A 24,977-nucleotide genomic window follows, 5' to 3' on the forward strand; every position below is an offset into this window, starting at 1 on the left:
AATTCCTTTAACCGAACCAGATTCAGTATGGCCCTAAATGATTTTAACACAAAAGGGAGGCAAGGTTGTCTTTGCTGATGCCATTGAGACTCTCCACTTTATGAGGTAATCACATTCCACTGGAATGAGCCTTTAATTAAAACATCGCTAGTTTTGTAAATATGAACAAAGATCTGTCTTTTTGAGATGTGAGCAGAATTCTTCCAGTCAAAAGCAGCCCAGCACCAGCACCTTAGAAAAACGAGGGCCGGGAGCTGGTGGATAATGTTTGAGGCCAAAGAGGTGAGGTAGATTGTCGGGGTTAGAGCATGACAGGACTGGAGTTTTGCAATGGGAAGCCAGTGTGGAAGGAGGCAGGAGATTTAAATTTTGAAAAGGTTACTAGGTGATGGCTGATGTTGGGGACTTGAACAAGGGTGGAGATGGTGAGAAGTCAAGAGACTTGAGAGAGATGGAGAAGTAAAAGCATGACACATAGATTTCTGGCTTGTGCAACTGATGGGTGTAGCTGCTGATGTCTGAAGTAATGGATCCTGGGAGAGGACCAGCTTTTTAGGCAGAGTGGGAAGATTTCAGCTTTAGTTTTGGATTAGTTTTGGAATCTGAGCTTGACGTGAGAGCCTTTTGAGACATTGAAACTATGGGAGAGAAAAAAGAAGTTGAAGGAGGCAACATCTGCAGATCCATTTGAAGGGGTTTGGAAAAGATGGCTGCTTTTAAATTAATGCAAGAAAATCAATAGCTTTCCTATATCCAAATGACAGAAAATGCAGTGAAAGGAACACTCCCATTCACAATATTACCAAAAATCACTGAAGCATAAACCCAATTAAAAATGTGGGAAACTTTTATGACATACTTTAAAACCTCACTTAAGAGCATTAAAGAATTTAATAAATGGATCAATGTACTACATTCAAGAATGTGAGTACTCAGTATTGTAAAGAGATAAGTCCCCTCAAATTTATTTATTAAGTAATTTTTTTTAACTTGCTCAAAATGATTCGAAAGTTCAATGGGAATAATAAGCATGTGAAAGTAGTCAGGAGAATCTTAAGGAGAGTTAATGACGAGATTCCAGGGTCATGAATTTTTTACTTACACATTTCCAAGTTTTCATTTTTTGTAAGTATTACTTTTATAATTATAGAAACAAAACAGCAAGAGTTATAATAAATTATGATCTAGCCACAAAGGAGACCAAAGAGAGACAAAATGTGTGTGTGTGTGTGTGTGTGTGTGTGTGTCCCCATCCCTTGGGAAGGAAAGGCATAAAGATTATAATGAAGAGAAAATATTACTACTGACTATATAGAAATAAAAAGGATTATCAGGAGATACTGTAAACACCTCTATGCCAACAAATTGATAACCAAAGTGAAATTGACAGACTTCTAGAAAGACACAAGCTACCAAAGTTGATTCAAGAAGAAATGAAGAATCTGAGTAGACATGTAAAAAGTGAAAAGATTGGATTAGTAATTGAAAACACTTTCCATAAGGTAAAGCTCAGGCCTATATGGCTTCCTGGCAAATTCTACTAAATGTTATAGAAAAATGAATACCATTTCTTCACTTAAAAAAAGAACTAAGAGGGGCGCCTGGGTGGCTCAGTGGGTTAAGCCGCTGCCTTCGGCTCAGGTCGTGATCTCGGGGTCCTGGGATCGAGTCCCACATCGGGCTCTCTGCTCGGCAGGAAGCCTGCTTCCCTCTCTCTCTCTGCCTGCCTCTCCGTCTACTTGTGATCTCTCTCTGTCAAATAAATAAATAACATCTTTAAAAAAAAAAAAAAAGAACTAAGAGTGAACACTTCTCAACCTATTTTATGAAGTTAGTATCACTCTGGTTAAAAAAAACTATAGACCAATATCCATTATGAATATAGACAAAAAAATTTTGATAAATTACGAACAAACTGAATACAGCTCGTAAAAGGATTATGTGCCATAACCAAGTAGAATTTATCTCCGAGGGGCGCCTAGGTGGCTCAGTGGGTTAAGCCTCTGCCTTAGGCTCGGGTCGTGGTCTTGGGTCCTGGGATCGAGCCCCGCATCAGCTCTCTGCTCAGCGGGGAATCTGCTTCCCCCCACCCCGCCTGCCTCTCTTCCTGCTTGTGGTCTCCATCTGTCAAATAAATTTTTTAAAAAATTTAAAAAATAAAATCTTTAAGAATTTATCTCCGAATGCAGGGTTGGTTTACCACCTGAGAATCAATGTACTGTATCATACCAATGGATACAAGACCAACACTAAATGACCATCTTAGTGATGCAGAAAAAGTATTTGACAAAAGCTAATGGCACTTCTTGATAAAAACACTCAACAAACTAGGAACAGAAGGAAACTTCCCAAGCCAAATATAGGGCATCTATGAAAACCCCCCAGCTAACATCATACTCAGTGGTTGAAAGTCTGAATGCTTTCCCCCTAAGGTCAGGACCAAGATGAGTGCCCGCCCCTGCTATTCAGTCTCGTATTGGAGGTAGTGGGCAGTTAGGCGGGAGAAATTTTAAAAAAGTGTCCAGGTTGGAAAGGAAGAAATAAAACTCTATCTGCAGATGGTATGATCTTTATACAGAAAATTCAAAATAATCGAGTATTAGAGCTAATAAATGAGTTCAGCAAAGTTATAAGATACAAGTTGAATGTACAAAAACCAGTTGTATTTCTGTACACTAGAATCATCTGAAAATGTAATTAAGGAAACAATTCCATTTGCAATAGTACCCAAAAGATTAAAATACTTAGGGAGGGTGCCTGGGTGGCTCAGTTGGTTAAGCCTCTGCCTTTGGCTCAGGTCATGATCTCAGGATCCTGGGATCCAGCCCCCTGTCAGGCTCCCTGCTCCATGAGGAGCCTGCTTCTCCCTCTCCCTCTGCCTCTTGCTCTGCCTACTTGTGGTCTCTTTGTCAAATAAATAAACAAAATCTTTAAAAACACCATCAAGAAGGTGAAAACCCCCAGAATGGGAGAATATTTGCAAATCCTATATCTGATAAGGTTAGCTTCTCTATAGAAATCTATATATTTAGAATAAAGAATTCTGATAGAAAAAGGCAAATCACCCAATTAAAAAATGGGCAAAAATGTTTAAATAGAAATTTCTCCAAAGAAGATTTACCAATAGCTAATAAGCACAAGAAAAGATGCTCCAAGTCATGAGTCATCAGAGAAGTGCAAATTAAAACCACAGAGATGAAGAACCACAGAGACAGACAATAACAAGTATTAGGGTGTGGAGAAATCGGAGCCGTCAGATGCTGCTGGTGGGACGATGAAATAGTGCCAGTGCCATGGGGAACAGCCAGGCACTTGCTCAAAATGTTAGACGTAATGCCTCAGAGATTCCCAACAAGAAAAATAAAATCTAGGTCTGCATCACAGCTCGTATGGGATCACTCCCAATAGCCAGAAATTGGAAACAACCCAGATGTCTCTGAGCTGATGAATGGATAAAGAAAATGCAGTCTGTCTGTACAATAGGGTATCACTCAGTTACGGAGGGGAACGAAGTACTGATTCACGCTGCAACATGGGTGAACTTTAAAAACACGCGCAGTGGAAGAAGCCGGTCACAAAATGCCACATACGGCGTGATTGCTTCTGTGACCTGTCCAGAAAGCAACTCCACGGAAACATACAGTAGATTAGAGGTCGGCTGGGAGGAGGGTGAGGAGTCATAGCTAATGGGTATGGAATCTCTTCCGGGGGATGAGGAAAATGTTCTAAAATCGATTGTGGGGCTTGTGCAACCTGTGAATATACAAAAACCCATTGAATTATATGCTTTAGATGAATTGTATAGTATGTGAATTATCTCTCATAAAGCTGTGATGTAGAAGTATGCCGAGTGAAAAGTTGATGGAACAGTATATATGAATATACATAAAAATGATATGTTCATAGCAAAGCACTGTATTCTTAAAAACTGGCAAAATTTGTGGAGCGCTGGAAAAGTGACATTGGTGTGTTTTCCCTTGCGGTGGTAGCTTTAATCATGGAACAGCTGGCAACAAAATTTTTTCACAGTAATTGATGCCGCCTTGTCATTTAAAATAATGATAACAGCATTTATTGTATTCTCTCTATGTGCCAACATTGTGCTAAATTTTTTTAGGATTTATTTATTTATTTGAGCGAGCGAGAGAGAGAGAGAGAGAGAGAGAGAGAGAAGGAGGGGCAGAGGGAGAAGGGAGAGAGACTCTCTCGCCAGGCTCGATCTCACGACCGAGATGATGACCTGAGCTGAAACCAAGAGTCGGACGCTTAACTGACTGAGCTACCCATGCGCCCCTGTGCTAATTTCTTTCTTTTTTTTTTTTTTTTAAGATTTTATTTATTTATTTAACAGACAGATGATCACAAGTAGGCAGAGAGGCAGGCAGGGAGAGAGGAGGAAGCAGGCTCCCTGCTGAGCAGAGAGCCCTATGTGGGGCTCGATCCCAGGACCCTGGGATCATGACCTAAGCCAAAGGCAGAGGCTTTTTTAACCCACGGAGCTACCCAGGCACCCCATTGTGCTAAGTTCTTAATACGCATTTTTCCGTTTATATTTCACAACACTTGGTGGTCTCATATTTTCCATCAGTCTCCCTTGCTCTCTATTATCTAGCATTTGCGAAATTGTGTTATTTCTCTGAATGTCCAAAATGCAGTTCCTTTTGTTGTTGTCAGCAGGAGCTATAAAGTAAATATTGTAGGTCTTAATTTGAATTGGCGTTCATGTGATTCTGTGCGGTTCTAAGAGCATATTGATAAATTTATCTCTGTATGTTTAACATTTAAAGTTTAAATTAAAACATCTTATATTTGTTACAGTTGATTTCCAATTGGAGGAGAAAATATTTTCTAGTTACTTGTCAGGTTTTTTTGTTTAGCATAGTACTAAACTTGAAAGATAATCACTGGCAAAGATAAGTTCTAGGTTTTTTTTCCCCATTGCAAATGTAGACTTATGTCTCAGTCATTTGTGCTGCTCTAACAAAATACCATAGAAGACATGGCTTAAACGACATGTATTTCTGGTTCTAGAGGATAGAAAAGCCTAAAATCAAGGCGCTGGCGGATGTGGGTCTTGTGGCATTGAGACGGCCACCATCTTGCTGCGTCCTCTCAAGGAGAGGAGAGCGAGAGCAAGCTCTGGGGGCTCTTCTTGTTGGGGCACTAAGCCCACCATGAGATCCCCACCCTGATGACCTCACCTAAACCTGAGCATCTCCTAAAGGTCCCACTTCCAAACACCATCACATTGGGCTTAGGGCTCTGACATGAATTGGGGGCCATTTCGGGGTTGGGGCAACACAACCCAGTCCTGGTGGGTGTGATGGTGGTGAACATCTTTTCCATAAAGGCTAACCCTAGATTTCTGTTTGTTTTCAGTATTATGTGCCAAGAACCTTGCAAAGAAAGACTTCTTCAGTAAGTACACACCGGCTTTTGCTCTCTTAACCATATTAATATTCCTCACACGTTTTTGCAATGTCAACTTTTAAAAAACTCCTGGGTTTATTCCCCGGAAGAGTTCTGCCCTTTGCTGAATAGATTCATCATTTGACCAGCTTCATTTCCAAGTTGACTACAATGTAGAGGCTCCTTAGCTGCGAGGCACGGAGTTAATAACTCATACCAGAAAAACGGTCTCTCTCATTCCCTGTTCCGGCCGCACCCTGTTTTCTGTCTTTCCACCCATCAATACATTGCTTTCTGCTGGATGAAGTGTTCTCAGCTCAAATACACACGAGACATTTGTTCTATAAAATAGCTGGGTTTGAGTCAAATTGTTAGTCAAATTTTAGAAATTAAATCACATTTTGAAAGCCTCATGATGAAAGGAAGTATAAAAAAAAGTAAAAGTGCAAAAGATAGAATGGTGATCCTTTTCTGCAGGAAGAAATTACCCCTTAACTTAAAAAAATTCAATAGAGTAGGTGCCTGCAGCATGAAATTTTTCACTCTTTCTGATTCTCACAAGAGTGCTGCTCAACTCTTAAGTGGTATTATTCACATTTTAAACTTAGGGTTACAGGCTTTATTTAAGTAGCTGGGAAGCCCGGGAGTAGTGGCCCCCATCCAGGTGTATCTTTAAAGCCCCAGCCTGTGCCACCTCTCGGATCGTGTAAATCCATGTGATTCACACGCCAGCCTTTAGGAACCTTCCTGATGAAGACTTGGTGAACACTTGTGTCCATAGATAAACTAGACAAAGATCAATAAACAAGATTTCTAGGTTATTTTTTAGAGAGTTTAAATACAATTAATTACAGACCCCTTTTATTCCAGCTAATTAGCCCGCTTGGTGATCATCGGAAATGAAATTCTGCATTTAAACCTTTTTTTTTTTTTTTTTTTTAATCGTTTTCTAGCCTCTAAAAATCTGAGAGTGCTGTCATACTGAGTTGCCTTTCTTAGGAAGCTAACTAGCAAGAACTTATTTTGCTCATCAAACTGACCCTAACTTAGAGAGTAAAATGCCGCAGGGTAATCTTCACCAAATTAGATGATCTTGAAGCTTTCTGTAGCCTGTAAGACCGTGTTCTGTGTCCCATGGATGGATCTGTAGTCTCATCTAGGTGTGGCTGTCCCCTCTCCTCTAGGACTCCCCGACCCCTTTGCAAAGATTGTGGTGGACGGATCTGGGCAGTGCCACTCAACGGACACTGTGAAAAACACGTTGGACCCCAAATGGAACCAGCACTACGATCTGTGAGTCAAATATTGTATAAGCCATTTGGGGAGCCCCAGGAAAGTAGGTATCTAGCTTTTAAGAGAAGCATTTAATAATAAAGATAAAAATGATTTACTAATTTCTTACTGGATGGCCAAATGGATACATACTGCCTAATTTTAGAATCCATATACCTGGAAGTTCTTGTGTTTGACATTTTCATGGATTTTTATGGTCTGCTTCCGTAACTTTGGTTTTCAAACTTTTCTATCTCCTGGCCATGTTAACAGGAAAAATAGGGGCCATAGTTCAGATCCTCTGTATACTGTGTGTGTTTTGTTTTGTTTTGTTGTTGTTTATCTTTTCCAGTGAAAGTCTAAACTTGGTTGTAGAGCTTTATTTATTTATTTATTTATTTATTTATTTATTTTTTACAGAGAGAGATCACAAGTAGACAGAGAGGCAGGCAGAGAGAGAGAGAGAGAGAGAGAGAGAGAGAGAGAGAGAAGCAGGCTCCCTGCCGAGCAGAGAGCCTGATGCGGGACTCGATCCCAGGACCCTGAGATCATGACCTGAGCCGAAGGCAGCGGCCCAACCCACTGAGCCATCCAGGCGCCCCTACTTTATTTATTTTTAAAAAGATTTTATTTATTTATTTATTTATTTGAAAGAGAACGAGAGAGATCACGAGCTGGGGAGAAAGGTAGAGGGAAAAGCAGGCTCCCTCCGAGCAGGGAGCCCAAGGCAAGCCTTGATCCCTGGACCCTGGGATCATGACCTGAGCCAAAGGCAGACATTATTAATTAATTAGTGTATTATTTTGGGCACGTCTGACTGGCTGAGTCTATGGAGCATGGAACTAGGGATTGTGAATTCAAGGCCCACACTGGATGTAGAGATTATTTACAAATAAAATTTTTTAAAAAATGCGTTATTATTCATATTTATTATGCAAATGTGTTATGTATATTTCCATCTTTTAAAATCCCACTTCTTAGTACAAGTAGATTTTCTACAAGAGAAAATATCGTTTGGTATGGTTGAATGTCTCTCAGCCTATGCAACCATCAGAGAATTTCTTGCCTTCGTTCCTAAGATGGATTGCACTTTGAAAACCACTGTTTTATATCCACCTATGTTTTCATGTCCCTGCTGAGAAAATTTCATCGAAGGAATGTGGAGTGATTCTTGGTTTTGTATGATACGGATTGCACTGAGTTTGGGTGGAATGTTTAGGAACTGGATTCCAAGACTCATTGCAGTTACACTCAAGAATCCCAAGTGGCTTGGAGAGTGGTGGTCGCTCCTTGTCCCGAAAGCTGCCCTCTGTGGTTGATTTGCACGGGCAGCAGCTGGGGTGTAATGTCTGTGTTAGGGCTCTGTAGTGTGCCTTGGGTGGATCTTTGGGTTTTTAAGGCCCCTTGGTGCAGACTGGTATTCTGCAGTGAAGCCTAATTGGTGGGAATTTATGAATCCTGTGGTTGTCCTTTGGAGCTGTGCAAATACAGCGAGTCTCTGTCCTCGGATTATTGTTACGATGTAGTTATGTCCATTTGCTTCTTCTATAACTGGCTGGAGACCTCTTCCCAGACCATCGATGTGAGTCGGTATGTATTTATTGAGTGCCCATTAGATCTGGACCAGAGGGCCCCCATCATGTTCAAGGGGCTCTTTTGTACCAACAAGTCAATCAGGTGATATCTCAGTGGGCTCTCCTAACTCAGAAAGACAATTAAACCGGAGTTTGCACGTTTTCAGGTATGTCGGCAAAACGGATTCCATAACCATCAGCGTGTGGAACCACAAGAAAATCCACAAGAAGCAGGGGGCTGGCTTTCTGGGCTGCGTGCGGCTGCTCTCCAACGCCATCAGCCGATTAAAAGATACCGGATGTAAGAACCAAATGCGTTTCTGCCTCTCCATACAACCGAAGAAGGCTTATGAGGCATCTTTTTTTTTTTTCTTTTGAATACTGAAATACACAATTCCTGCGTTCCTCCCTAGTTAACATTTCCCTGGGTTAAGTTTTGAATTGTTTGTTTGCAGACCAGCGTTTGGATCTATGCAAACTAAACCCCTCAGATACTGATGCAGTTCGTGGCCAAATAGTGGGTAAGAACTTTCTCATCTGTATAAAGAGATGCTTTTACAGACTTTCACATTCGGCGCTTCCTCACCGAGAAAGCACGCACAGGCGCTGGCAGTGGTGACAGATATCAAAGGACAGGCCACATCCGGGGCCATCTTTTCAGCACTAAAAACGTTCATCTTGTGTGGTTTTCTCATTTTATCTAATTCCCTTCATCCCGTCATCCCAAGTTGAGGACCATGACTAGGCTCCCAAAAGATTTCAGGTTAGAATTTCAGATACCATTTGAAGCACCTCATTCACGGACGATTAATTTGTCAGTGTCTCTTCCAAGGGCACATGATAAGAAAGGTGGCCACACATGCGAGGGCCAAGAACTGGTTTCTCCAGGAAGACCCTACTGTGTGTGTGTGTGTACAAAGCAAGGATGACTTCGGAAGACGTCTGCATGATAGGGATTTTATAGAGTTAGGACTGAACTGTGGAGGAGGGAGAAAAATGAGATACACTAAAGTTACAGGTGTTGACGAGAGGTATCCCGTTGGAAGCGCTTTCCCTGTCAGGTGGCTTGTTCTGTTACCCACCTCATTTTATTAGCGTTTTAGGGTAATTCCCACGTGGACTGTGTGCATTGCAAAGAGGTGGAGAAAACCCAGCAGTTCAGCAGCATACCCGAGTGAGTTAGGACCCCAAATCTTTCGGGCACTGTCTTTGAAGAGACATGACTCACAATAAATGAACAGGTGGTTACACATCCTGAAAACTTTCATAATGAGAAAGTTCTCACTTAATGCTTTTCCGTTTGTGATTTCTTTTTCTCCGTGGAGTGGTGTGCCAGGGGGAAAAATGAATACCTAGAAGCAACGTTATACGTGTCTTTGTTGTCACAGTAGGGATAGAGGATAAATATTTAAATTCATCTAGACTTTGCAGATACTGGAAGCGCTCTCTGTGTCATTAAAGATCTTCCTTAAAAATGAGGTAACTTAGAGGAAGCGACTATTGTGAATCTGTTATCTTTTATGGGGCGGGTGAAAACGCAGCACCCCCTTCTCCGCATTTCCCAGGACTGTTCCAAGCAGCTCGCGGAGTCAGTGCTTCATACTGGAGAGCCTGGCAGTAGATACGTTTCTGTGTGTACACGTGCCTTGCTTTGTGTAGTAATAGCGTACGGAAGTCACACATTCGCAGTGGCTCACTGTGTGACAGTTGTATGAAATGCCGCTGATTTCTAATGCAACACGTTCTTCTCTGTTTTAGTCAGTTTACAGACACGAGACAGGATAGGCACTGGAGGCTCCGTGGTGGACTGCAGGGGACTGTTAGAGAACGAAGGGTACGTATCCCCGTGGCCGTGCCCGCGCGCATCTCTGCTGCCCTGGGCTCTCTTGGTCCCTGACTGTAGCCTTCACACCTGGGTGCTGAACACGCGGCATGTAGGAAAGGACTTTGGGTTACAGGCCGGGTTTCCCTGTTTATAAAGGAAGCTGTACAGATGAGTGGGACCGTGCCCGCAAGATTCCTCGGGATCCAATTCAAAGAGGTTTTCACTGGCCAGAGATGGGAGTTTGAGCATCACTAAGAAATATAACTACAACAGATGGGAACACATCAAATATATTAAAAATTCTAGACATGACACTGAGCAAAAAAAGCTGTGAAACGCTTAAAAAAAAAAAAAAACAAAACAAAACTTTAAAAACTCTTTGGTCACTGTCCTAGTTTTGTGATGCCCAGTGCCTTCATGGAGCTGGGCAGCAATCATTAATAGTTGCTAAAATACCACCAAAGAGAGGTAATCTGACATTAACGCAGCTCTTGGAAATCCAGTCGGAGGAATGAGCCGTCCCACCCTGCGGGAGGGCACTGAGCAGTGTCCAGAGGGGGCGCTCGGTAGAGCGTGGGGGACCGCTCCGTCTTGGACAGCTGTATCACAAGAGGAATAAATAAAAAGGAAGAGAATCTACAAATTAATAATAAAAGAGATTTAAGAGCCCTATCTACTAAATGCAGTGTGGGGACCTCTGTTAGATCCTGATTAATGAGCCCACTGACTGGAGAAATTTGGACACTGGTGTTTGATGATATTAAAAAAAACAATGCCCTTTTTTTCGTTTGTGATCATGGAAGAAGTCCTTTTCTTCTCGAGATTATATGCTGAAATATTTAGGGATGAAACGGAAACACGCTGGGATTGGTTTCAGGATAATCTAGCAGAGAGGAGAGAAGTAGAGGAGTAGCTGGGAGCTGGCCATTGTCGTAGCTGGATGATGAGTTCGGGGGGCTGGCGGGGGTGGGCTGTGGAGGCAGTCTCTCAATTTGTGCATGTTTGAAAGTTTTCAGTGTAAGATGCTTCTAAAAACTACTTGTAAGGGGAGTAGCCTATTAAGGTAAATTGTCTTCAGAATTGTTCAGGAGGTAGAGATGTATGCTCGAGAGTACTTTAAGTCAGTGCAGTGCTTTACATAACCGCGAGTTCTATTATACAGTAAAGTAACGAGGGAAATGGAGTATTTGGATTTGATTTTAAAGCCAGAAACATGAAATCTCATTCCACGAGCTCCTTAGAGCGCAAGGTCGGGTTTCTCAGTCGTTCAGCTCTCCCTGCGCCTGCATCCTGCACGTGGCCTCGGTCGTGCTTCCCGCAGGGCTCCCCTTGGCTGCTTGTGGCTCACGAAGAAGTCTGTCTGTTTAAACAGGACAGAACGAATTTCCTACAGCGGGGCGCTGGGCGCATCTCTGTGGAGGGAAAGCCCAGTAACAGGTGTGGGGGCTCCGCGGTCAGTTTTTAGGTGCTTGTCTCAGGCTGGGGGCCCCATGCGCGCTGTGCCCCCTCTCCTTTCTAGAACCGTGTATGAAGACTCGGGGCCCGGGAGGCCACTCAGCTGCTTCATGGAGGAGCCGGCCCCTTACACAGACAGCACCGCTGCTGCTGCGGGGGGAGGGGACTGCAGGTTCGTGGAGTCCCCAAGTCAAGATCAGAGACTCCAGGCGCAGCGACTCCGAAATCCCGAGGTCCGGGGGTCTCTCCAGACGCCTCAGAACCGACCCCACGGCCACCAGTCACCAGAACTGCCCGAAGGCTATGGTGAGAGAATCCACCCCGCCATCCCCCTTAGTAGCTGCCGTGGCTCCTTTGGTTGTGACTCGTCCGTGCCCCGACTGCCCACGTTGGCAGAGCCGGGCCATATGACGGCTGTGTCAGAATAAAGACAAGTAAAAAAGGTGGTGATAAATCGTGAATGTGTCAGCAACTGCTCTACTCTCCCAGTTTAGCAATCGTGTGAACGTTTTAGGCAAATGAAGACCAAAAAAAAAAAAAAATGCAAGATGATGCGTGGGCTGGATGGGTACGTGTAGCACACAGTGGCGTGAGTGTGGGAAGGCCTGCGCCGGGTACGAGGGAAAGGGCACATCTGACCGCCCCAGAGCGGAGAACCCAGGGAAGGAGGAATGTAATGGAGATGTGCAGATAGTAGCAGATGTGAGAGTGGCCGTTGACGACTGGGTTCAGGCGGAGGGCAATGCCAAGGTGGCTATGCGTCCTGTGCTTTGCGGGCTGTGGCTGGGGAAGGGGAGCACCGCTTCGGCAGGTGGGAGTGGGGTGAGCCCCCCAGACAGTACGCGCAGGGCTTGTGACACAAGCAGGGCCAGCGGAAGCTCACCGCTGCCCCGTGTCCCTGTGATTCAAAAGAAAACCAAGAGGAGGCTTAGGCTCTGTGCCGTGAAGATGCTTTGACAACTGTCCTTGGAAATGACCCTAATTGCCCCCTCTGGTTTCTCGTGCAGAACAAAGAACAACGGTGCAGGGCCAAGTTTACTTTCTGCACACACAGACTGGAGTCAGCACGTGGCACGACCCCAGGATACCAAGGTGGGTTTTCTAGAATGGGCACGGTCAGAGCCCTTTCTCCAGTAGTTTCGGGGGGACTCCCCCCGTCTCCCCACTGGCCTCTGCTGGATGATAGCAGCCCTTGGGCTGGAAGAAGTGTGGCAGTGCTGAGAGGAGGAGTCACAGGGTTTGGACGCAGGCGCTCTGGGTTGGAGTCCCAGCTCTGTTGCCCCCTTCGGACTCCTCTCGGTAACCGGGTCACTGCGCTTGTCACAAAAGTGGGTCCCTGAGAGAGCAGGATCTTGAAATCAGATCCCATAACTGAAAGACCCTCGCCCCTAGATGAAATCAAATGTGCTCTTGCTTGAAAATCCAATGAGCCCTTCAAGGAGTGTTGCTGTCATTTTCAACAAAAAATAAGCAATGGATGAATGATAGGATATCCAGGGTTTGCTTCAGATGATTGGGGCTGGGGTGGGGGGTGGGGTTAGCGAGTAGCGGCATGTTTGAAACAGGTGGATGATGAGTTGGTAATGGTCGGAGTGGGTTATTCGTTAATGGTCTCTCTCTACTGTTGTATGGGGTGAAAATTTTCCATAAGAAAACATTACAGAGGAAATATAAAGACTCTATTACCCTTTCTTTCTTCTACTTTACTGTCCCTATTGCCTCAGTCCCTTGGGGACCATTCCTGGGGGAGATGAAGCTTTTCTATACGAATTCCTTCTACAAGGCCATACATCTGAGCCCAGGTCAGAGAGACCCCCACCCTTCCCCCATCCCATAATGGAGTTAAGTTTTTTGTTTTTTTTTTTATTCTTTGTTTTGCTTTCTTTTTCGAAATTTGTTTTGTTTTAAAATAGCATTACTACCTAATAACATTTTTAGTAATGCTCCTTTCCTTTCTATTCATAATTCGTTTCTTCTGAGAACAAGCTTCCTGTTGCTGACTTTCTGAGTCTCCGTTGAATTTAAGATTCAGGATCTATAATTAGAATGGAAATATTACCTGCAAATGAATGAGGTGTCCCTTTAGTACCCACTGTACTAATTAGACAAGCAACCTGGTCAGTGATGTTGTGCCCCCCTCCCTGTGACAGGACTGTACTGCAGTCACTAACCACGGGGCTGGGATCAGAAACGCTTGTGGAACGGAGCCCACTGAAGCCCGAGAATGCCGCTTCCGGGCACACCTGCTTAGAACTGAGAGATTTCGAAGGCATGTTAATATGTCCCCTTGAGCTTTAAACTTGGGCTTCTGGGAGCTTTTCAGTGGAGACACCTCTGTGACCTTGGAGCGTTTAATTTAGCTTGTAAATTCAGAGTTTTCCGCCAGCAGTCAGCTACTTCCTGCTACTTAGCCCTCTTAAGTGTAAGACATGCTGTTCCCTGGGTGGACCAGGTTCCCCATCACGGCTACAGGCTCTGAGGGCTCCGTTTTTGTCTCTCGGGTGTCGGTGCCACCGGCAGCACACAGGCCTGGACTCGGTGGGAGCTTGGCGTAAGTAGCAACGTGACTGCCCCTTTTAGTGGAACAGAGCCACGGCCGCGTCGATCGGGGTCTCCTGTGGCACCTCTCGCTGAAGTTTCAGTCTTCCGCCCCCACACACAGATGGACAAACCTCTCTGTTATCTTCCATTTTGGTAGAGACCTTAACAGTGTGAATTGTGATGAACTTGGACCACTGCCACCAGGTTGGGAAGTCCGAAGTACGGTTTCGGGGAGAATATATTTTGTAGATCATAATAACCGAACAACCCAGTTTACAGACCCAAGATTACATCACATCATGAAGTAAGACTTTTCATAAAATCTTTGTTGACTTCTTACATTTATAATTTCATGTTTTCTACTAACAATTCTCTTCTCTACTGCATTGTTAGTGGAGAGTAAGCGTAAGTAAAATACAATAAATCGTCGTCGACAAGCGCATGATTCAGACTCTCAGGTGAGCTGCGAGCTGTATCGTGGCCACCTTTCCTTGCCGCAGCCTCAATAAAACTCACCGAGAGGGCAGTCTGTACTCAGTACAGCTCCGTTCTCGAAGCTTCCACACGCGGCTCTCCAAGGGAGTGCGTGGCCCTTAGAATGAGGGGCAGCGAAAGGAAGCTTCTCCTTAGCGCTCGCTCGTCACCACCTGGAAGGGCTGCAGCCTGAAATGCTCCTCATTGGAGCCTTTTCCTGTGCCCGTCATTCCCGGACAGCTTGGAACTGGGAGTTACCTTGGATCCCATGTTCAGGGTCCCGGGTTTGTTGTGTCCTCCAGAACGTAAGAGCCCACGTAGCTCTTCTCGTTGACAGCTGCCCTTGGGGGCAAAACCTGGACAAGGCAAATGCCACCCCATCCCTCCCCTAGTCCTAGTCCTTGATTTCACTGGAATTTTATGAGTGGGCTTAGAAATAACATGGTTATGTTAGCAGAGAGAACATTTTTTCTCGAAGTTCTGTGTAATGACTCCCGGTTGCTCGGTGCGGGGGGCATTCCTTACGGCTCCCTTGGCCTCTACTTGTGGAGTGACCTTGATGCCTCTCTTCTTCTCAAGTCACCAGTGCCAGCTAAAGGAGCCCAGCCAGCCGCTGCCATTGCCTAGCGAGGGCTCTGTGGAAGACGAGGAGCTTCCCGCCCAGAGATATGAAAGAGATTTAGTCCAGAAGCTGAAGGTCCTCAGACACGAACTTTCACTGCAGCAACCCCAGGCGGGTCACTGCCGCATCGAAGTATCCAGAGAAGAAATATTTGAGGTATGGAATTCAGTGCGACCGGCAGTGAGGCATAGACTGTTCGACCCTGTAAACAGACAGTGAGTTCTTCTTTCTCTGTGGCATTTCAGGTCTTGATTTTTTTTAAAAGATTTTATTTATTTGAGAGAGAAAGAGACAGAGATCCAGCAGAAGCAGGGAAGAGAGAGAAGCAGGCTCTCCGCTGAGCAGGGAGCCCCACGTGGGGCTCGATCCCAGGACCCTGGGATCACGACCCGAGCCAAAGGCAGACACTTCACCCACTGAGCTCCCCCGACCCCGGCACCCCTTCTAGTCTTGATTTTATTACTCAGCGAATTGCAGGGCTTTTTCGGGACCAATGGGTACAGAGAGACTGTTTTCTCCTTTGGTAGGAGTTGAAAAGCTCAAGAGCTTCTGAAGTGAAAATAAAGAGGTTTATATGGAAACCAGTACGAAGTATTACTGTCAGTGCCCTCGTGTGCTCTGTGGTGACATATTCCCGCAGTCTGCGCGGTTTCTTCAGAACCAGTCATCCCTTCTACTGCCTTGCACGGAGTTTCACCCAATGGCTTCGCCTCCCCAGAGCAGCTTAGTGGCCAGGTGGCCGCCATATTTTTAACGTGTTTTCTGGAAACGGGAAGATGAGGTGGTTCCTAAAAAGGATTTTGTCCTTCATGCAGCTCTCTGGTGGGGTCAAGGCCACTAAACAGGCAGGACCCTCTTGCAGACAGGACCCTTTTCTCAAGGAAGGTGATCGGAAGGTCACATGTCAGCGATGTGCGGGCCATATCCTGCCTGCCAGGGGAATCACAGGCAGAAGCGATCAGAAGAAACTGAAGAAGAACTGAACTCAGGTGCCCCCGGGCTGCAGCGGCTGGGTGGGGGGTGGGATGGGAGGGACACAGAGGGCGAGGTCCGGCCGGTAGGGAGCCCAGTGGCGTCTTCGGGGTGATGGGCACTGAGGAGGCGCCCGGGGCCACACTTGATGCCTGTGCACAGCCAGTGTTGGGCGAATGGACGGATCAGCCAGAACGGCCATTGAGCCGTCGTACATGGCTGCTGGGGAGAGAAAATCGCCGAATTACTGACATGTTGCTGCCAGCGCATGTCCACTCAGCATCCTCGTTCCCTCTTGGGATGTTGAAGCTTGAATTACATTAAATTTAAAGTATGAAAAGATTCTCAAGTGCCTTATCATTGAAAATATCTGCATTTAGCTAGTTCCACTCAAAATACTGAATCTGGGGGAAGGCTGGGCTGGCCACCTGTTCTCTGTGTTTTGGGTAAGCTACTGTGTGTGTCTTAAATCTTTTTTTTTTTTCCTTTTTTGACTCTGGAAATCCTGTGATTCTTCACCTCAGTATAAAAACAGGCTCAGAATTCATTTACTGTTCAGATTCTCTAGGGACATCTTCATTTTGGTTAAAATACAGAAGTTGGGATGCCTGGGTGGCTCAGTTGGTTGAGCATCTGTCTTCGGCTCGGGTCATGATGCCAGGGTCCTGGGATCGAGTCCCGCGTTGGGCTCCCTGCTCTGCGGGGAGTCAGCTTTTCCCTCTGTCTGCTGCTCCCCCTACTTATGCTCTCTCTCTCTGTCAAATGAATAAATCAAATCTTTCTTACAAATATGTAAGTTGTTCTTAGTATGGCCACGTTAAAATTAATTTGGAGAACATGGGCTCTAGTGAGGATGTATGTTTGCTCTTGAGCCTTCAGTAATTGTGCTGAAATTGGGGGTGTGTGTGTCCTTCCGGTGTGGCGTCACCAGGCACAGGCTGCCTTGTTCCTGAGGGAGACTCAGGGAGATCAGGTGACAGAAGCCACCACATACAGGACACCAGAGACACCAAATCAACACTCAGAATGGAACCAGCTCAGACTTGGGTTTAAATGCACGTGCACCCTGGTTGGGGCTCCATCACCAACAACCTGTCACCTTCCGTAACTGTAAATACCCGTTCTCTCTGACACTGTCATTTTGCTGAGCAGGAGTCTTACCGTCAGATCATGAAGATGCGGCCAAAGGATCTGAAGAAGCGGCTGATGGTGAAATTCCGGGGAGAGGAAGGTCTGGATTATGGCGGAGTGGCGAGGTGAGGAGCTGGGGCGGCCCCACTTGCTGCTGCGCGGGGCTCAGCGCCGCCGGGACAGGAGGTTTTTCAGAGGTGCTTGTCCTGGGGCAGGCATGGCCTTCAGCGCTCCTGGGATCGAGCCTGTGTCACAGCCACCAGAACGCACATCTCCTTTACCCTGAATTTACTTCTTAGACACAGATTTCAGCTTTTCAGCACCCCCCTCCCCACCCCCGCGTCATCCGGGAGCTCCAAACCTGAAACACGAGGGACATGCTTTTGAAATCAGTCCGGGAGCGAGGCAGTTAGGCTTGCTTTTCCCACGAGAGGACTGTGGGGCACTGGTGTCAGAGGAACTCTGCAGAATGATGCAATGGTCAGAATCATTCATGCAAGTGATCTTAAAAATAGAAGAACGAAAAGCTGCTATTTCCCATCCTATGTCTTTACACCTTTGAGACAACTGCCTTTTTTGCGCTTTTAACTCTCTCTCCTACTGGGTAATTTTATGTCACTAAACTGGCTGAGTTCAGACATTCACGACGTGCGGTCATAGACGCAGATGGGCTGGGTAATGCCTGTGCTGAGGGCCCAGTTTAACACTCTCACTTCCTGGTTTATGCTGTCGTCATTTGGAGATCTTCTTTCGTTGACTTTGTAACTCAGAATAATGTGTTTTCTTCCTTTTTTTAAAGGAACACAAGTAGTGGGAACAGCAGGCAGAGATAGAAGGAAAAGCAGGCTCCCTACTGAGCAGGGAGCCCGATGCGGGACTCGATCCCAGGACCCTGGGATCATGACCTGAGCCGAAGGCAGAGACTTAACTGACTGAGCCTCCCAGGTGTCCCCAAGAAAATAATTTTCATTCAGACCTTTGAAGGCATTGCTGTCCGTCTTTCAGCACCCGTTGTCACCGATGGAACCCGATTTTAGTCCCTCCTTCACCAGAAGTAATTTAGGCCCATCCGGGACCACCCATCATCCAGAGTGTACTGCCTTTTTTCTTTTTTTCTCCCCTCTTCCCGTCCTTACTTCCTGCTGCCACGTCATCCACCATCATCTCTCCCTTCTCCTCTTCCGTTTGTTGCACTTGTCTGGCAAAACCTTGACTCTGAACAACCCCATCCGGGGGCTGCCGAGCCTCTGCTGAGCGGGGGCGGGTGGCCGGAGGACGATGCCGTCCACACCGCTGGCCTCTCCCCACCTTGGGGACGCCAGACCTTTGCCGGACATTGTATCCCCTTCCTGTCCGTGCTTTAAGGAGGCACTAAAGGCAAACAGAGCAAAGTAGAAAGAAAAACAAGGAGGAATTCCAGGAGCAACTGCTCCGCCCTCAGTCACTGACCCCTTCTCTGTTCCCCTTGCAGCAGAGCCCTCGCGAGGGTAGTGACCGTTCCCGGCCCCGCCACCACATCTCTCGCTTCCTCTCCAACCCCCTCTCCCCCTCCACGGCACACCTTTCTGCTCTCTGAAGCCCCTTGTGTCAAGGTCTCCCCTGGCCTGCATCTCCGCAGACCCCGCGATGCCTCCGTAGCCCTCACCTCCCCTGGTCTGTCAGCAGCATCTGGTGTCGTTGGTCCCTCCCTGTCCTCAAAGCTCTTTTTCCACTGGGTTCTGGGCCACCTTTCTCTCTTCATTTGCCTCCTGGCAGTCCCCTGTCGGTCCTCACCCCGGAGCATTGGCAGCCCCCAGCTTGGTCCTGGGGTCGCCCGAGTGTGCCCCGGGCTCTGTCTCTGCGCCTGTACCCCACTGTACCCCACTGCTCAGTCCCCTCAGCACCGCACCTGTTTGCCCTGGGCTCTTAGGGATTTGTAAAGCCTCCTGAGCCTAATGGTCCCAAATCTCTGGCGGCCCCCCTCATACTAGCTTCCTGTTTCTCCTTCCTCCGTGCCCAGCCCGCCCCCAGCCACTCCCTGGTCACCTCCCAGAGCCCATCCACCTGCAGTCCGTCCTCAGCAAAGAACCCTGCCCAGACCACCCGTGGCCCCTCTGGCTCCCCAGCTCCCCGCTTGGGCTCCTGTCCTCACTCCTGAATGCGTGGTGGCTGCTCCCCTTGCCCCCCCCCCCCACCCCGCCGTGTCCCACTCTCCTGCACAGGCCACCACCAGCTTTCTGGACGCTCTGCTGGTCCTCCCCTGGCCCCAGGCTCCCAGCCAACCCCCCGCAGGTGCCCCCAGGCCTGCCCCACGGCCTCCCCCCTCTGGCCGCCGCGCTCTCTCCATGGCCCGCCTCAGGCCTTTGCCTAGAGTGTCCCGAGGTGTCACATAGCTTGTTCCCTCCATTTTCTGGGGTCTGCTCACAGGGTAACCCCCCCACCCCAGCAGAGTCCTTCCGCAGCCCCGAGATCCCCGTGTTCCCCCGGCCTGCGCGGCCCACGTGCTCGGGGGCTGTTCTGTTCTCGACGGGTCCGCCAAAGCCGCGGCTTTTTCCTGCTCGTGGTTTCCTCTCCTCCCTTTCCTTGCTCCGCTCTTGCTGACGGGCCCCTTAACTCCGAGCTGGACTCTACTTACGCGAACAGAAGTGGTGGCTCGGAATGGTCTAGTTATTTTTACCTGCTCATCTCTGAGTTGCTTTATTGCCATATACCGGACACACAACGTGACCTTCGTTTTCGACGTGTAGCTCAGTGTTCCGTAAACACTTGGGCTCGGCTCACCACGAGTGTGGCCGCCACCTGTCACTGTACAGCGAGCGCTCCCCACGCCGCTGACCGTGACCCGAGGCTGCGCCTCTCCTCCCCGTGATGGCCTCATTCCCTCACCTCCCACCCCCTTCACCATTTCGTGCCCCGCCCCTGGCCCCTCATCTCCGGCAGCCGTGCATCCGTTCCCCGTCCTTACGGGTCTGTTTCTGCTTTGTTTGGTTTGCTGTATTTTTTGGATTCCACATGTAAGTGAAATCACATGGTATCTGTGTCTGTCTGTCTGAGTTCACTCAGCATCATACCCTCTGGGTCTGTCCATGTGGTCGCGAGATCCCATCCTTTTTTCGGATTCACATCCCCTCGTGTACGTCCATCACCGCTTTCCCCGTTCGTCTGCTCGTGGACACTGAGGTTGCTTCTGGATCTTGGCTCTTGTAAATAATGCCGCCACAATAATGCTATTGTAAATAAGCAGAGGAGCGCGTAAGACTTTGAATTCGTGTCTTCATTTTCTTTGGATAAATACCCAGTAGTGGAATTACTGGATCACATGGTGTTCCTATCTTTAATTTTTGGAGGAACCTCTGTACTGTTGTCCCCAGCGGCACTGTCTGGCACGTTTTTATTTTCTTATGGTATCGTAACATACTCATTTGTGGATTCCAGGGTAACAAAATATAAAATGAGAAAATTCACTTCTAATCTGCCATCTGTGATGGAGTCTTCACAGGACTGACTCTTCAAGAACACCCCTATAATGTGTGCTCTTGTGAAGACTGTGTTTACTCATTACCCATTAATGTCAAGACTCTACCACGTATTAGGCACTAGGGATACGACAGAGAACACAGTGATGTGTCCTCTGCCCCCTTCACCCCTCCCAAGTCCCCATCCAAAGGCGTTCTCAATCTCATGAGGTACAGACATTAATGAAAGAATTACATAAGTAATTCTAAAACTCCACCTCTGGTAGAGGCTACCGAAGAGGTCGTGCTCCTGTGAAGATGTGTCTTGGGAAGTCGGGACAGGATGTCACATGCTCCCCACTTTAGGGCAGATTCTCAGCCCTACAGCAGCTACCCCAAGAGAAATTATGTTCTGATACGCATGATAAGTGGCTTCATTTGGTTTCTGGGTAGAGCTGGGATTTTTTTTTTTCAGGAGCCAAAAGAAAAGACTTGAAAAGCAAGGAGTCACGATCTGCCCCTTGGCCCTGGATGGAATCAGTCCTCCACCTTCTTCCCACTGCCTGTCTCTCCCTCCTCCCACCCTCTTGCCAAGTCCGACTGGGAGAAAGGCCACAGAAAGGCATGCATTCACCTGGCATGAGCTCACATTGGCACCAGCTCTCCAGGGGAAACATTTTTCCTTTCAAGACCATCCCAAGGTTCTTCTTGAACTTGATCTTGATTCTAGAAACCATCTTTCTTTTGGCAGTATAACTTCTGTTTGCCTTTGATAACACAAATTCTGTCTCCAGCTAAGAGGATTAGGCTTTCTGTCCTCCTTCATAGAGGAGAATCTTCCTAGTTACACGTTCTTATCTGCCCCAACAATTTAAATCAGACTACTTGCATTTTCTCCATTTCCTTTATAGTCCCGGAAATTCGGTGTCCTGAACTGTTCCAACCTACCGTCGTTCCTTTGCATGTCTGGTCCTGCCTATTCCCAGGCACACATGTGAATAGCTTGGTTTCGTGTGCTAGGAGTTCTCTTCCTTCCACGTGTCCCGTTTTTATCAAGTCTTCCACACGGAGAGGTCTTTGGGGAGCCCCCCCTTGGTTGACACGGTGCTCCAGTGGGGAGAGCTGTGAGCCCTGGCTTTCCTGCCTCCTGTTGGGTCTTGCATTATTTCACCCCTCAGATCCTTCCTTGTGTCTGTAGGGGATCAGATCTATCTAGAGAGCTTTAGAGAGATTTAAATCCCACATATGTGTGCCTGCATTCATTATCTGGTTGATGAGAATCAGTCTACACTTAACTTCCCCAGTGTTTGGTTCTGAACCATTTCCTGTACTGTTAAAAAACCATTTTGCCTGCATAGTTTGCTCTCTCCTTACCACTTCCTTAACATACCTAATACGCCTCCCTTCCTCCGTGCGTGACTCGGTCAGAATGTTTGCTTGTATTTTAATCACTTCCTGTCTAGACAGTTGCGGGTCCTTGGCTTTGGAAAATGACTCTTCTCAAACCCAAACTCTGAAACTTGGGGATGAATCCAGGTCTTATAGTTGGAGAATTCTGCCTTTCTAGTAAAGAATTTTGTAACATTTGGAGTCTCACTGCTTCTGGCACTTCCTTTCTGTTCTTTTGAGTTTGATACATAATTTTGTTGTGGTCTGATTCTTTTTTTGTATACTCTCCCAGTTTTCTTGAATTATTTGCACGTGTGCTTATCCTTTCATAATCTTTCTCAATTCTCTGCCTTTTCTATTTGACAGAGTAAGAAATTCCAGAATAAAACTTGGGTCTGTTTATCTTAATGAAATTTATTCATTTGAGAGGAGTTTTGAATAAAGAAGAAAAGGGTCTTTGTAAGAAGTGGCACAGGTGCTTGGGTACGGTTTTCCCCGTATGTTCCCCAGATTCCTCCAGATTCTACTGAGAGTGCTTGTTTTGTTTATTTCTGATTTGGGGCCTTTTTATAATGAAATGATTGGAATATATAGGAATTCTGAAAGTAATTTATTCTTAAATATCCCAGATTTTAGAACTCTTAGAATTAATCTCATTAAGTATTAAGCTTGTTTTTTAAATTATAAAAGCAGTAAATGTTGGGGTGCCTGAGTGGCTCAGCCGGTTAAACGTCTGACTCTTGATTTTGGCTCAAGTCATGATCTCAGGGTCTGAAGATCAAGCCCTGGGTCAGGCTCCATGCTAGGCGTGGAACCTGCTTAGGATTCTCTCTCTCCCTCTGTCCCTTCCCTGCTCATGAGTGCACATGCTCTCTCAAAAAAATAAATGTTTATAGCAAAAGATAAGAATTCAGCAAAACAGAAGATTATGAAGGGCGAAAAAGTCATTCTTAATCCATCTCCCCAGACTGTGAAGTATCTTCTCCTCGCTTAAATGTTGATAACGTGTTACAGTTGGAAATTGAAGAACTTTCTAGAAAGAAGCAAAAGAAGACTGCAAATGCCCCAGAATGTTAATTCTCAAGTTAACTACTGTCAGCGTAAATCGTCCCCCTTTCTCTTTGCTCTGTGTAGACAGCTTTCCTGTTTTGTGTGTATGTGCGCATGCGCACACTCTTGTTTAAATAAAACTAGGATCTCGGTCCTTCTTACGGTCCTTACGGTAGGTCTGTTACTACCACAGCATGAGCGTCAGCACCTGAGATGTGTGTCTCTGCACAGTAGCTGAGAGAATTTTAGCGGAGGTGCAGGAAAGCTGACCAGGTAGCTGTTGAGAGGACTGCCCGGGGGAGGCGGTCCTGACTCGGGTCAGCACGGGTCTTCCTCAGCTTCCAACCTGTGCGGGGTCAGGGCCAGAAAAGCCATCATCTCTCATTCAGCCAGAAGCAAGTTGTTCCTTCCCAGTCTGTGCGGGGCCCCTTCTCTCAGAGCAGGGTATCCCCACCAGTGGGGCCTTCCAGGGCACAGGGAACCCGTCCATCTGGTAAGACCGAAGACCGGACGTTCTTGCATGTATAAAATGCCTTTCACTGTTCTTGTTCCTAGGGAGTGGCTTTACTTACTGTGCCATGAAATGTTGAATCCGTATTACGGACTCTTCCAATATTCTACGGACAACATTTACATGTTGCAAATCAACCCAGATTCCTCAATCAACCCCGTAAGTATTCATGAACGAAGAAGGGGCAAATTGGAACATTTTTTAAAATGGATTTCCAGGTTTGGTCTCTATCCTTGGTCTGTTGGTTCTGGACTTGCTCGGAGTCTGTGGTAAATAGCGAAAGGCCGAGTGGGAACCGGATTAAGGGGAATGATTTCTCTCCCAGGCCTGGGGTCACGGGGTATGTTAATTTCAAAGACAGCAAGAGTGAAACTGAACTGCTTGGACTACTCAGAGCCCTTTATCGCCAGTTGAGGGAACCGAGGTAGGAGGATTTGCTGACCATGTCATTCTGAGACCTGGGCTATGAAATCTGTCTTCTCCCAGTCAAAATTAGAATTTTCCCTAATTGGCCTTTTTGGCCACAAGTGTGGACACTCTTAGCGGCTCATTTGAGAGGAAGACGGGAGCACGGAGTGAGGGACTGGACTGAGGTTGGACAGCCGGCGTGTGGAGGGCTCTCCCTGTGGGGCCGTGTTCCGTGGTCACTGCTGCTGAGCCCACGGCCCTGAGGCAGTCTGGGACCAGCTCTACTCTATATTCAAATGTGACAGAGCCTAAATGGAAATGAGGTTTTGATGAATTCTGACTATAATTCCAACTGAAAGCAGAGATGTGTGTTTCCCCATTAAAAACCAGAAGAGCTCTAGTTTTAGAATGCGTCACGTGCAGAGAATTTTCCTTTATGTTCCTTTTTCATTTTGTCTTCCTTCTTCGGATTTTTTCTCTTCCGCTTTCTCCAGGGACTCGGGAGGGATTGCCCTCTGCTCTCTTTCTGGTAGCACAGTGGGAAGGAGGGGGGGGGGCGGCTTCCCCAGGCGCCCTGCACTTAGAAGGGCCTGTGCTTGGTTTGATTCTGCCGTTGCCAGTGTTGAAATTCTTAATTTCTGAGTAAGGGGTTCTGCATTTTCCTTCTACACCGAGTGCCACAAATGATGTCGCAATCCTGAGGAGGTGTTTGAACTAAGGGCCTTTCAAATGCTCAGATGATTTCTACAAAAGACATGCTCTGGGTTTTGACTATCTAACCAGCCTTCCTTTCTCTATTGGTGAGCACAGCCCGTGAGTAACCGAGTCCGTGTTCGGTCGTGATGGGACAATTCATTCTCTAGAGAAGCTTGGAGAAAGCCCAAAGCTCGGAGTTCCCACTTTGGCCGGG

At 46.8% G+C, this 24,977-nt stretch overlaps 1 protein-coding gene across 1 annotated transcript in view; it reads left to right on the forward strand.

Moving 5' to 3' along the window:
- Positions 1-388: 388 nt before the first annotated feature.
- Positions 389-24,977, forward strand: part of LOC111145504 (SMAD specific E3 ubiquitin protein ligase 1) — a 35,058-nt gene continuing 10,469 nt past the window's right edge. Inside the window, exons 1-12 of the mRNA XM_022500396.1 lie at positions 389-425; positions 5,362-5,418; positions 6,594-6,702; positions 8,423-8,556; positions 8,711-8,776; positions 10,014-10,089; positions 11,600-11,841; positions 12,543-12,627; positions 14,234-14,380; positions 15,130-15,328; positions 17,297-17,400; positions 23,704-23,818. Coding sequence (XP_022356104.1) covers positions 389-425; positions 5,362-5,418; positions 6,594-6,702; positions 8,423-8,556; positions 8,711-8,776; positions 10,014-10,089; positions 11,600-11,841; positions 12,543-12,627; positions 14,234-14,380; positions 15,130-15,328; positions 17,297-17,400; positions 23,704-23,818 — 1,371 coding nt within the window. The remainder of the gene's footprint in view (positions 426-5,361; positions 5,419-6,593; positions 6,703-8,422; positions 8,557-8,710; positions 8,777-10,013; positions 10,090-11,599; positions 11,842-12,542; positions 12,628-14,233; positions 14,381-15,129; positions 15,329-17,296; positions 17,401-23,703; positions 23,819-24,977) is intronic.

The sequence above is a fragment of the Enhydra lutris genome, unplaced genomic scaffold, assembly GCF_002288905.1.
Source record: "Enhydra lutris kenyoni isolate GAN:26980312 unplaced genomic scaffold, ASM228890v2 scaffoldscaffold13, whole genome shotgun sequence".
Taxonomy (NCBI): domain Eukaryota; kingdom Metazoa; phylum Chordata; class Mammalia; order Carnivora; family Mustelidae; genus Enhydra; species Enhydra lutris.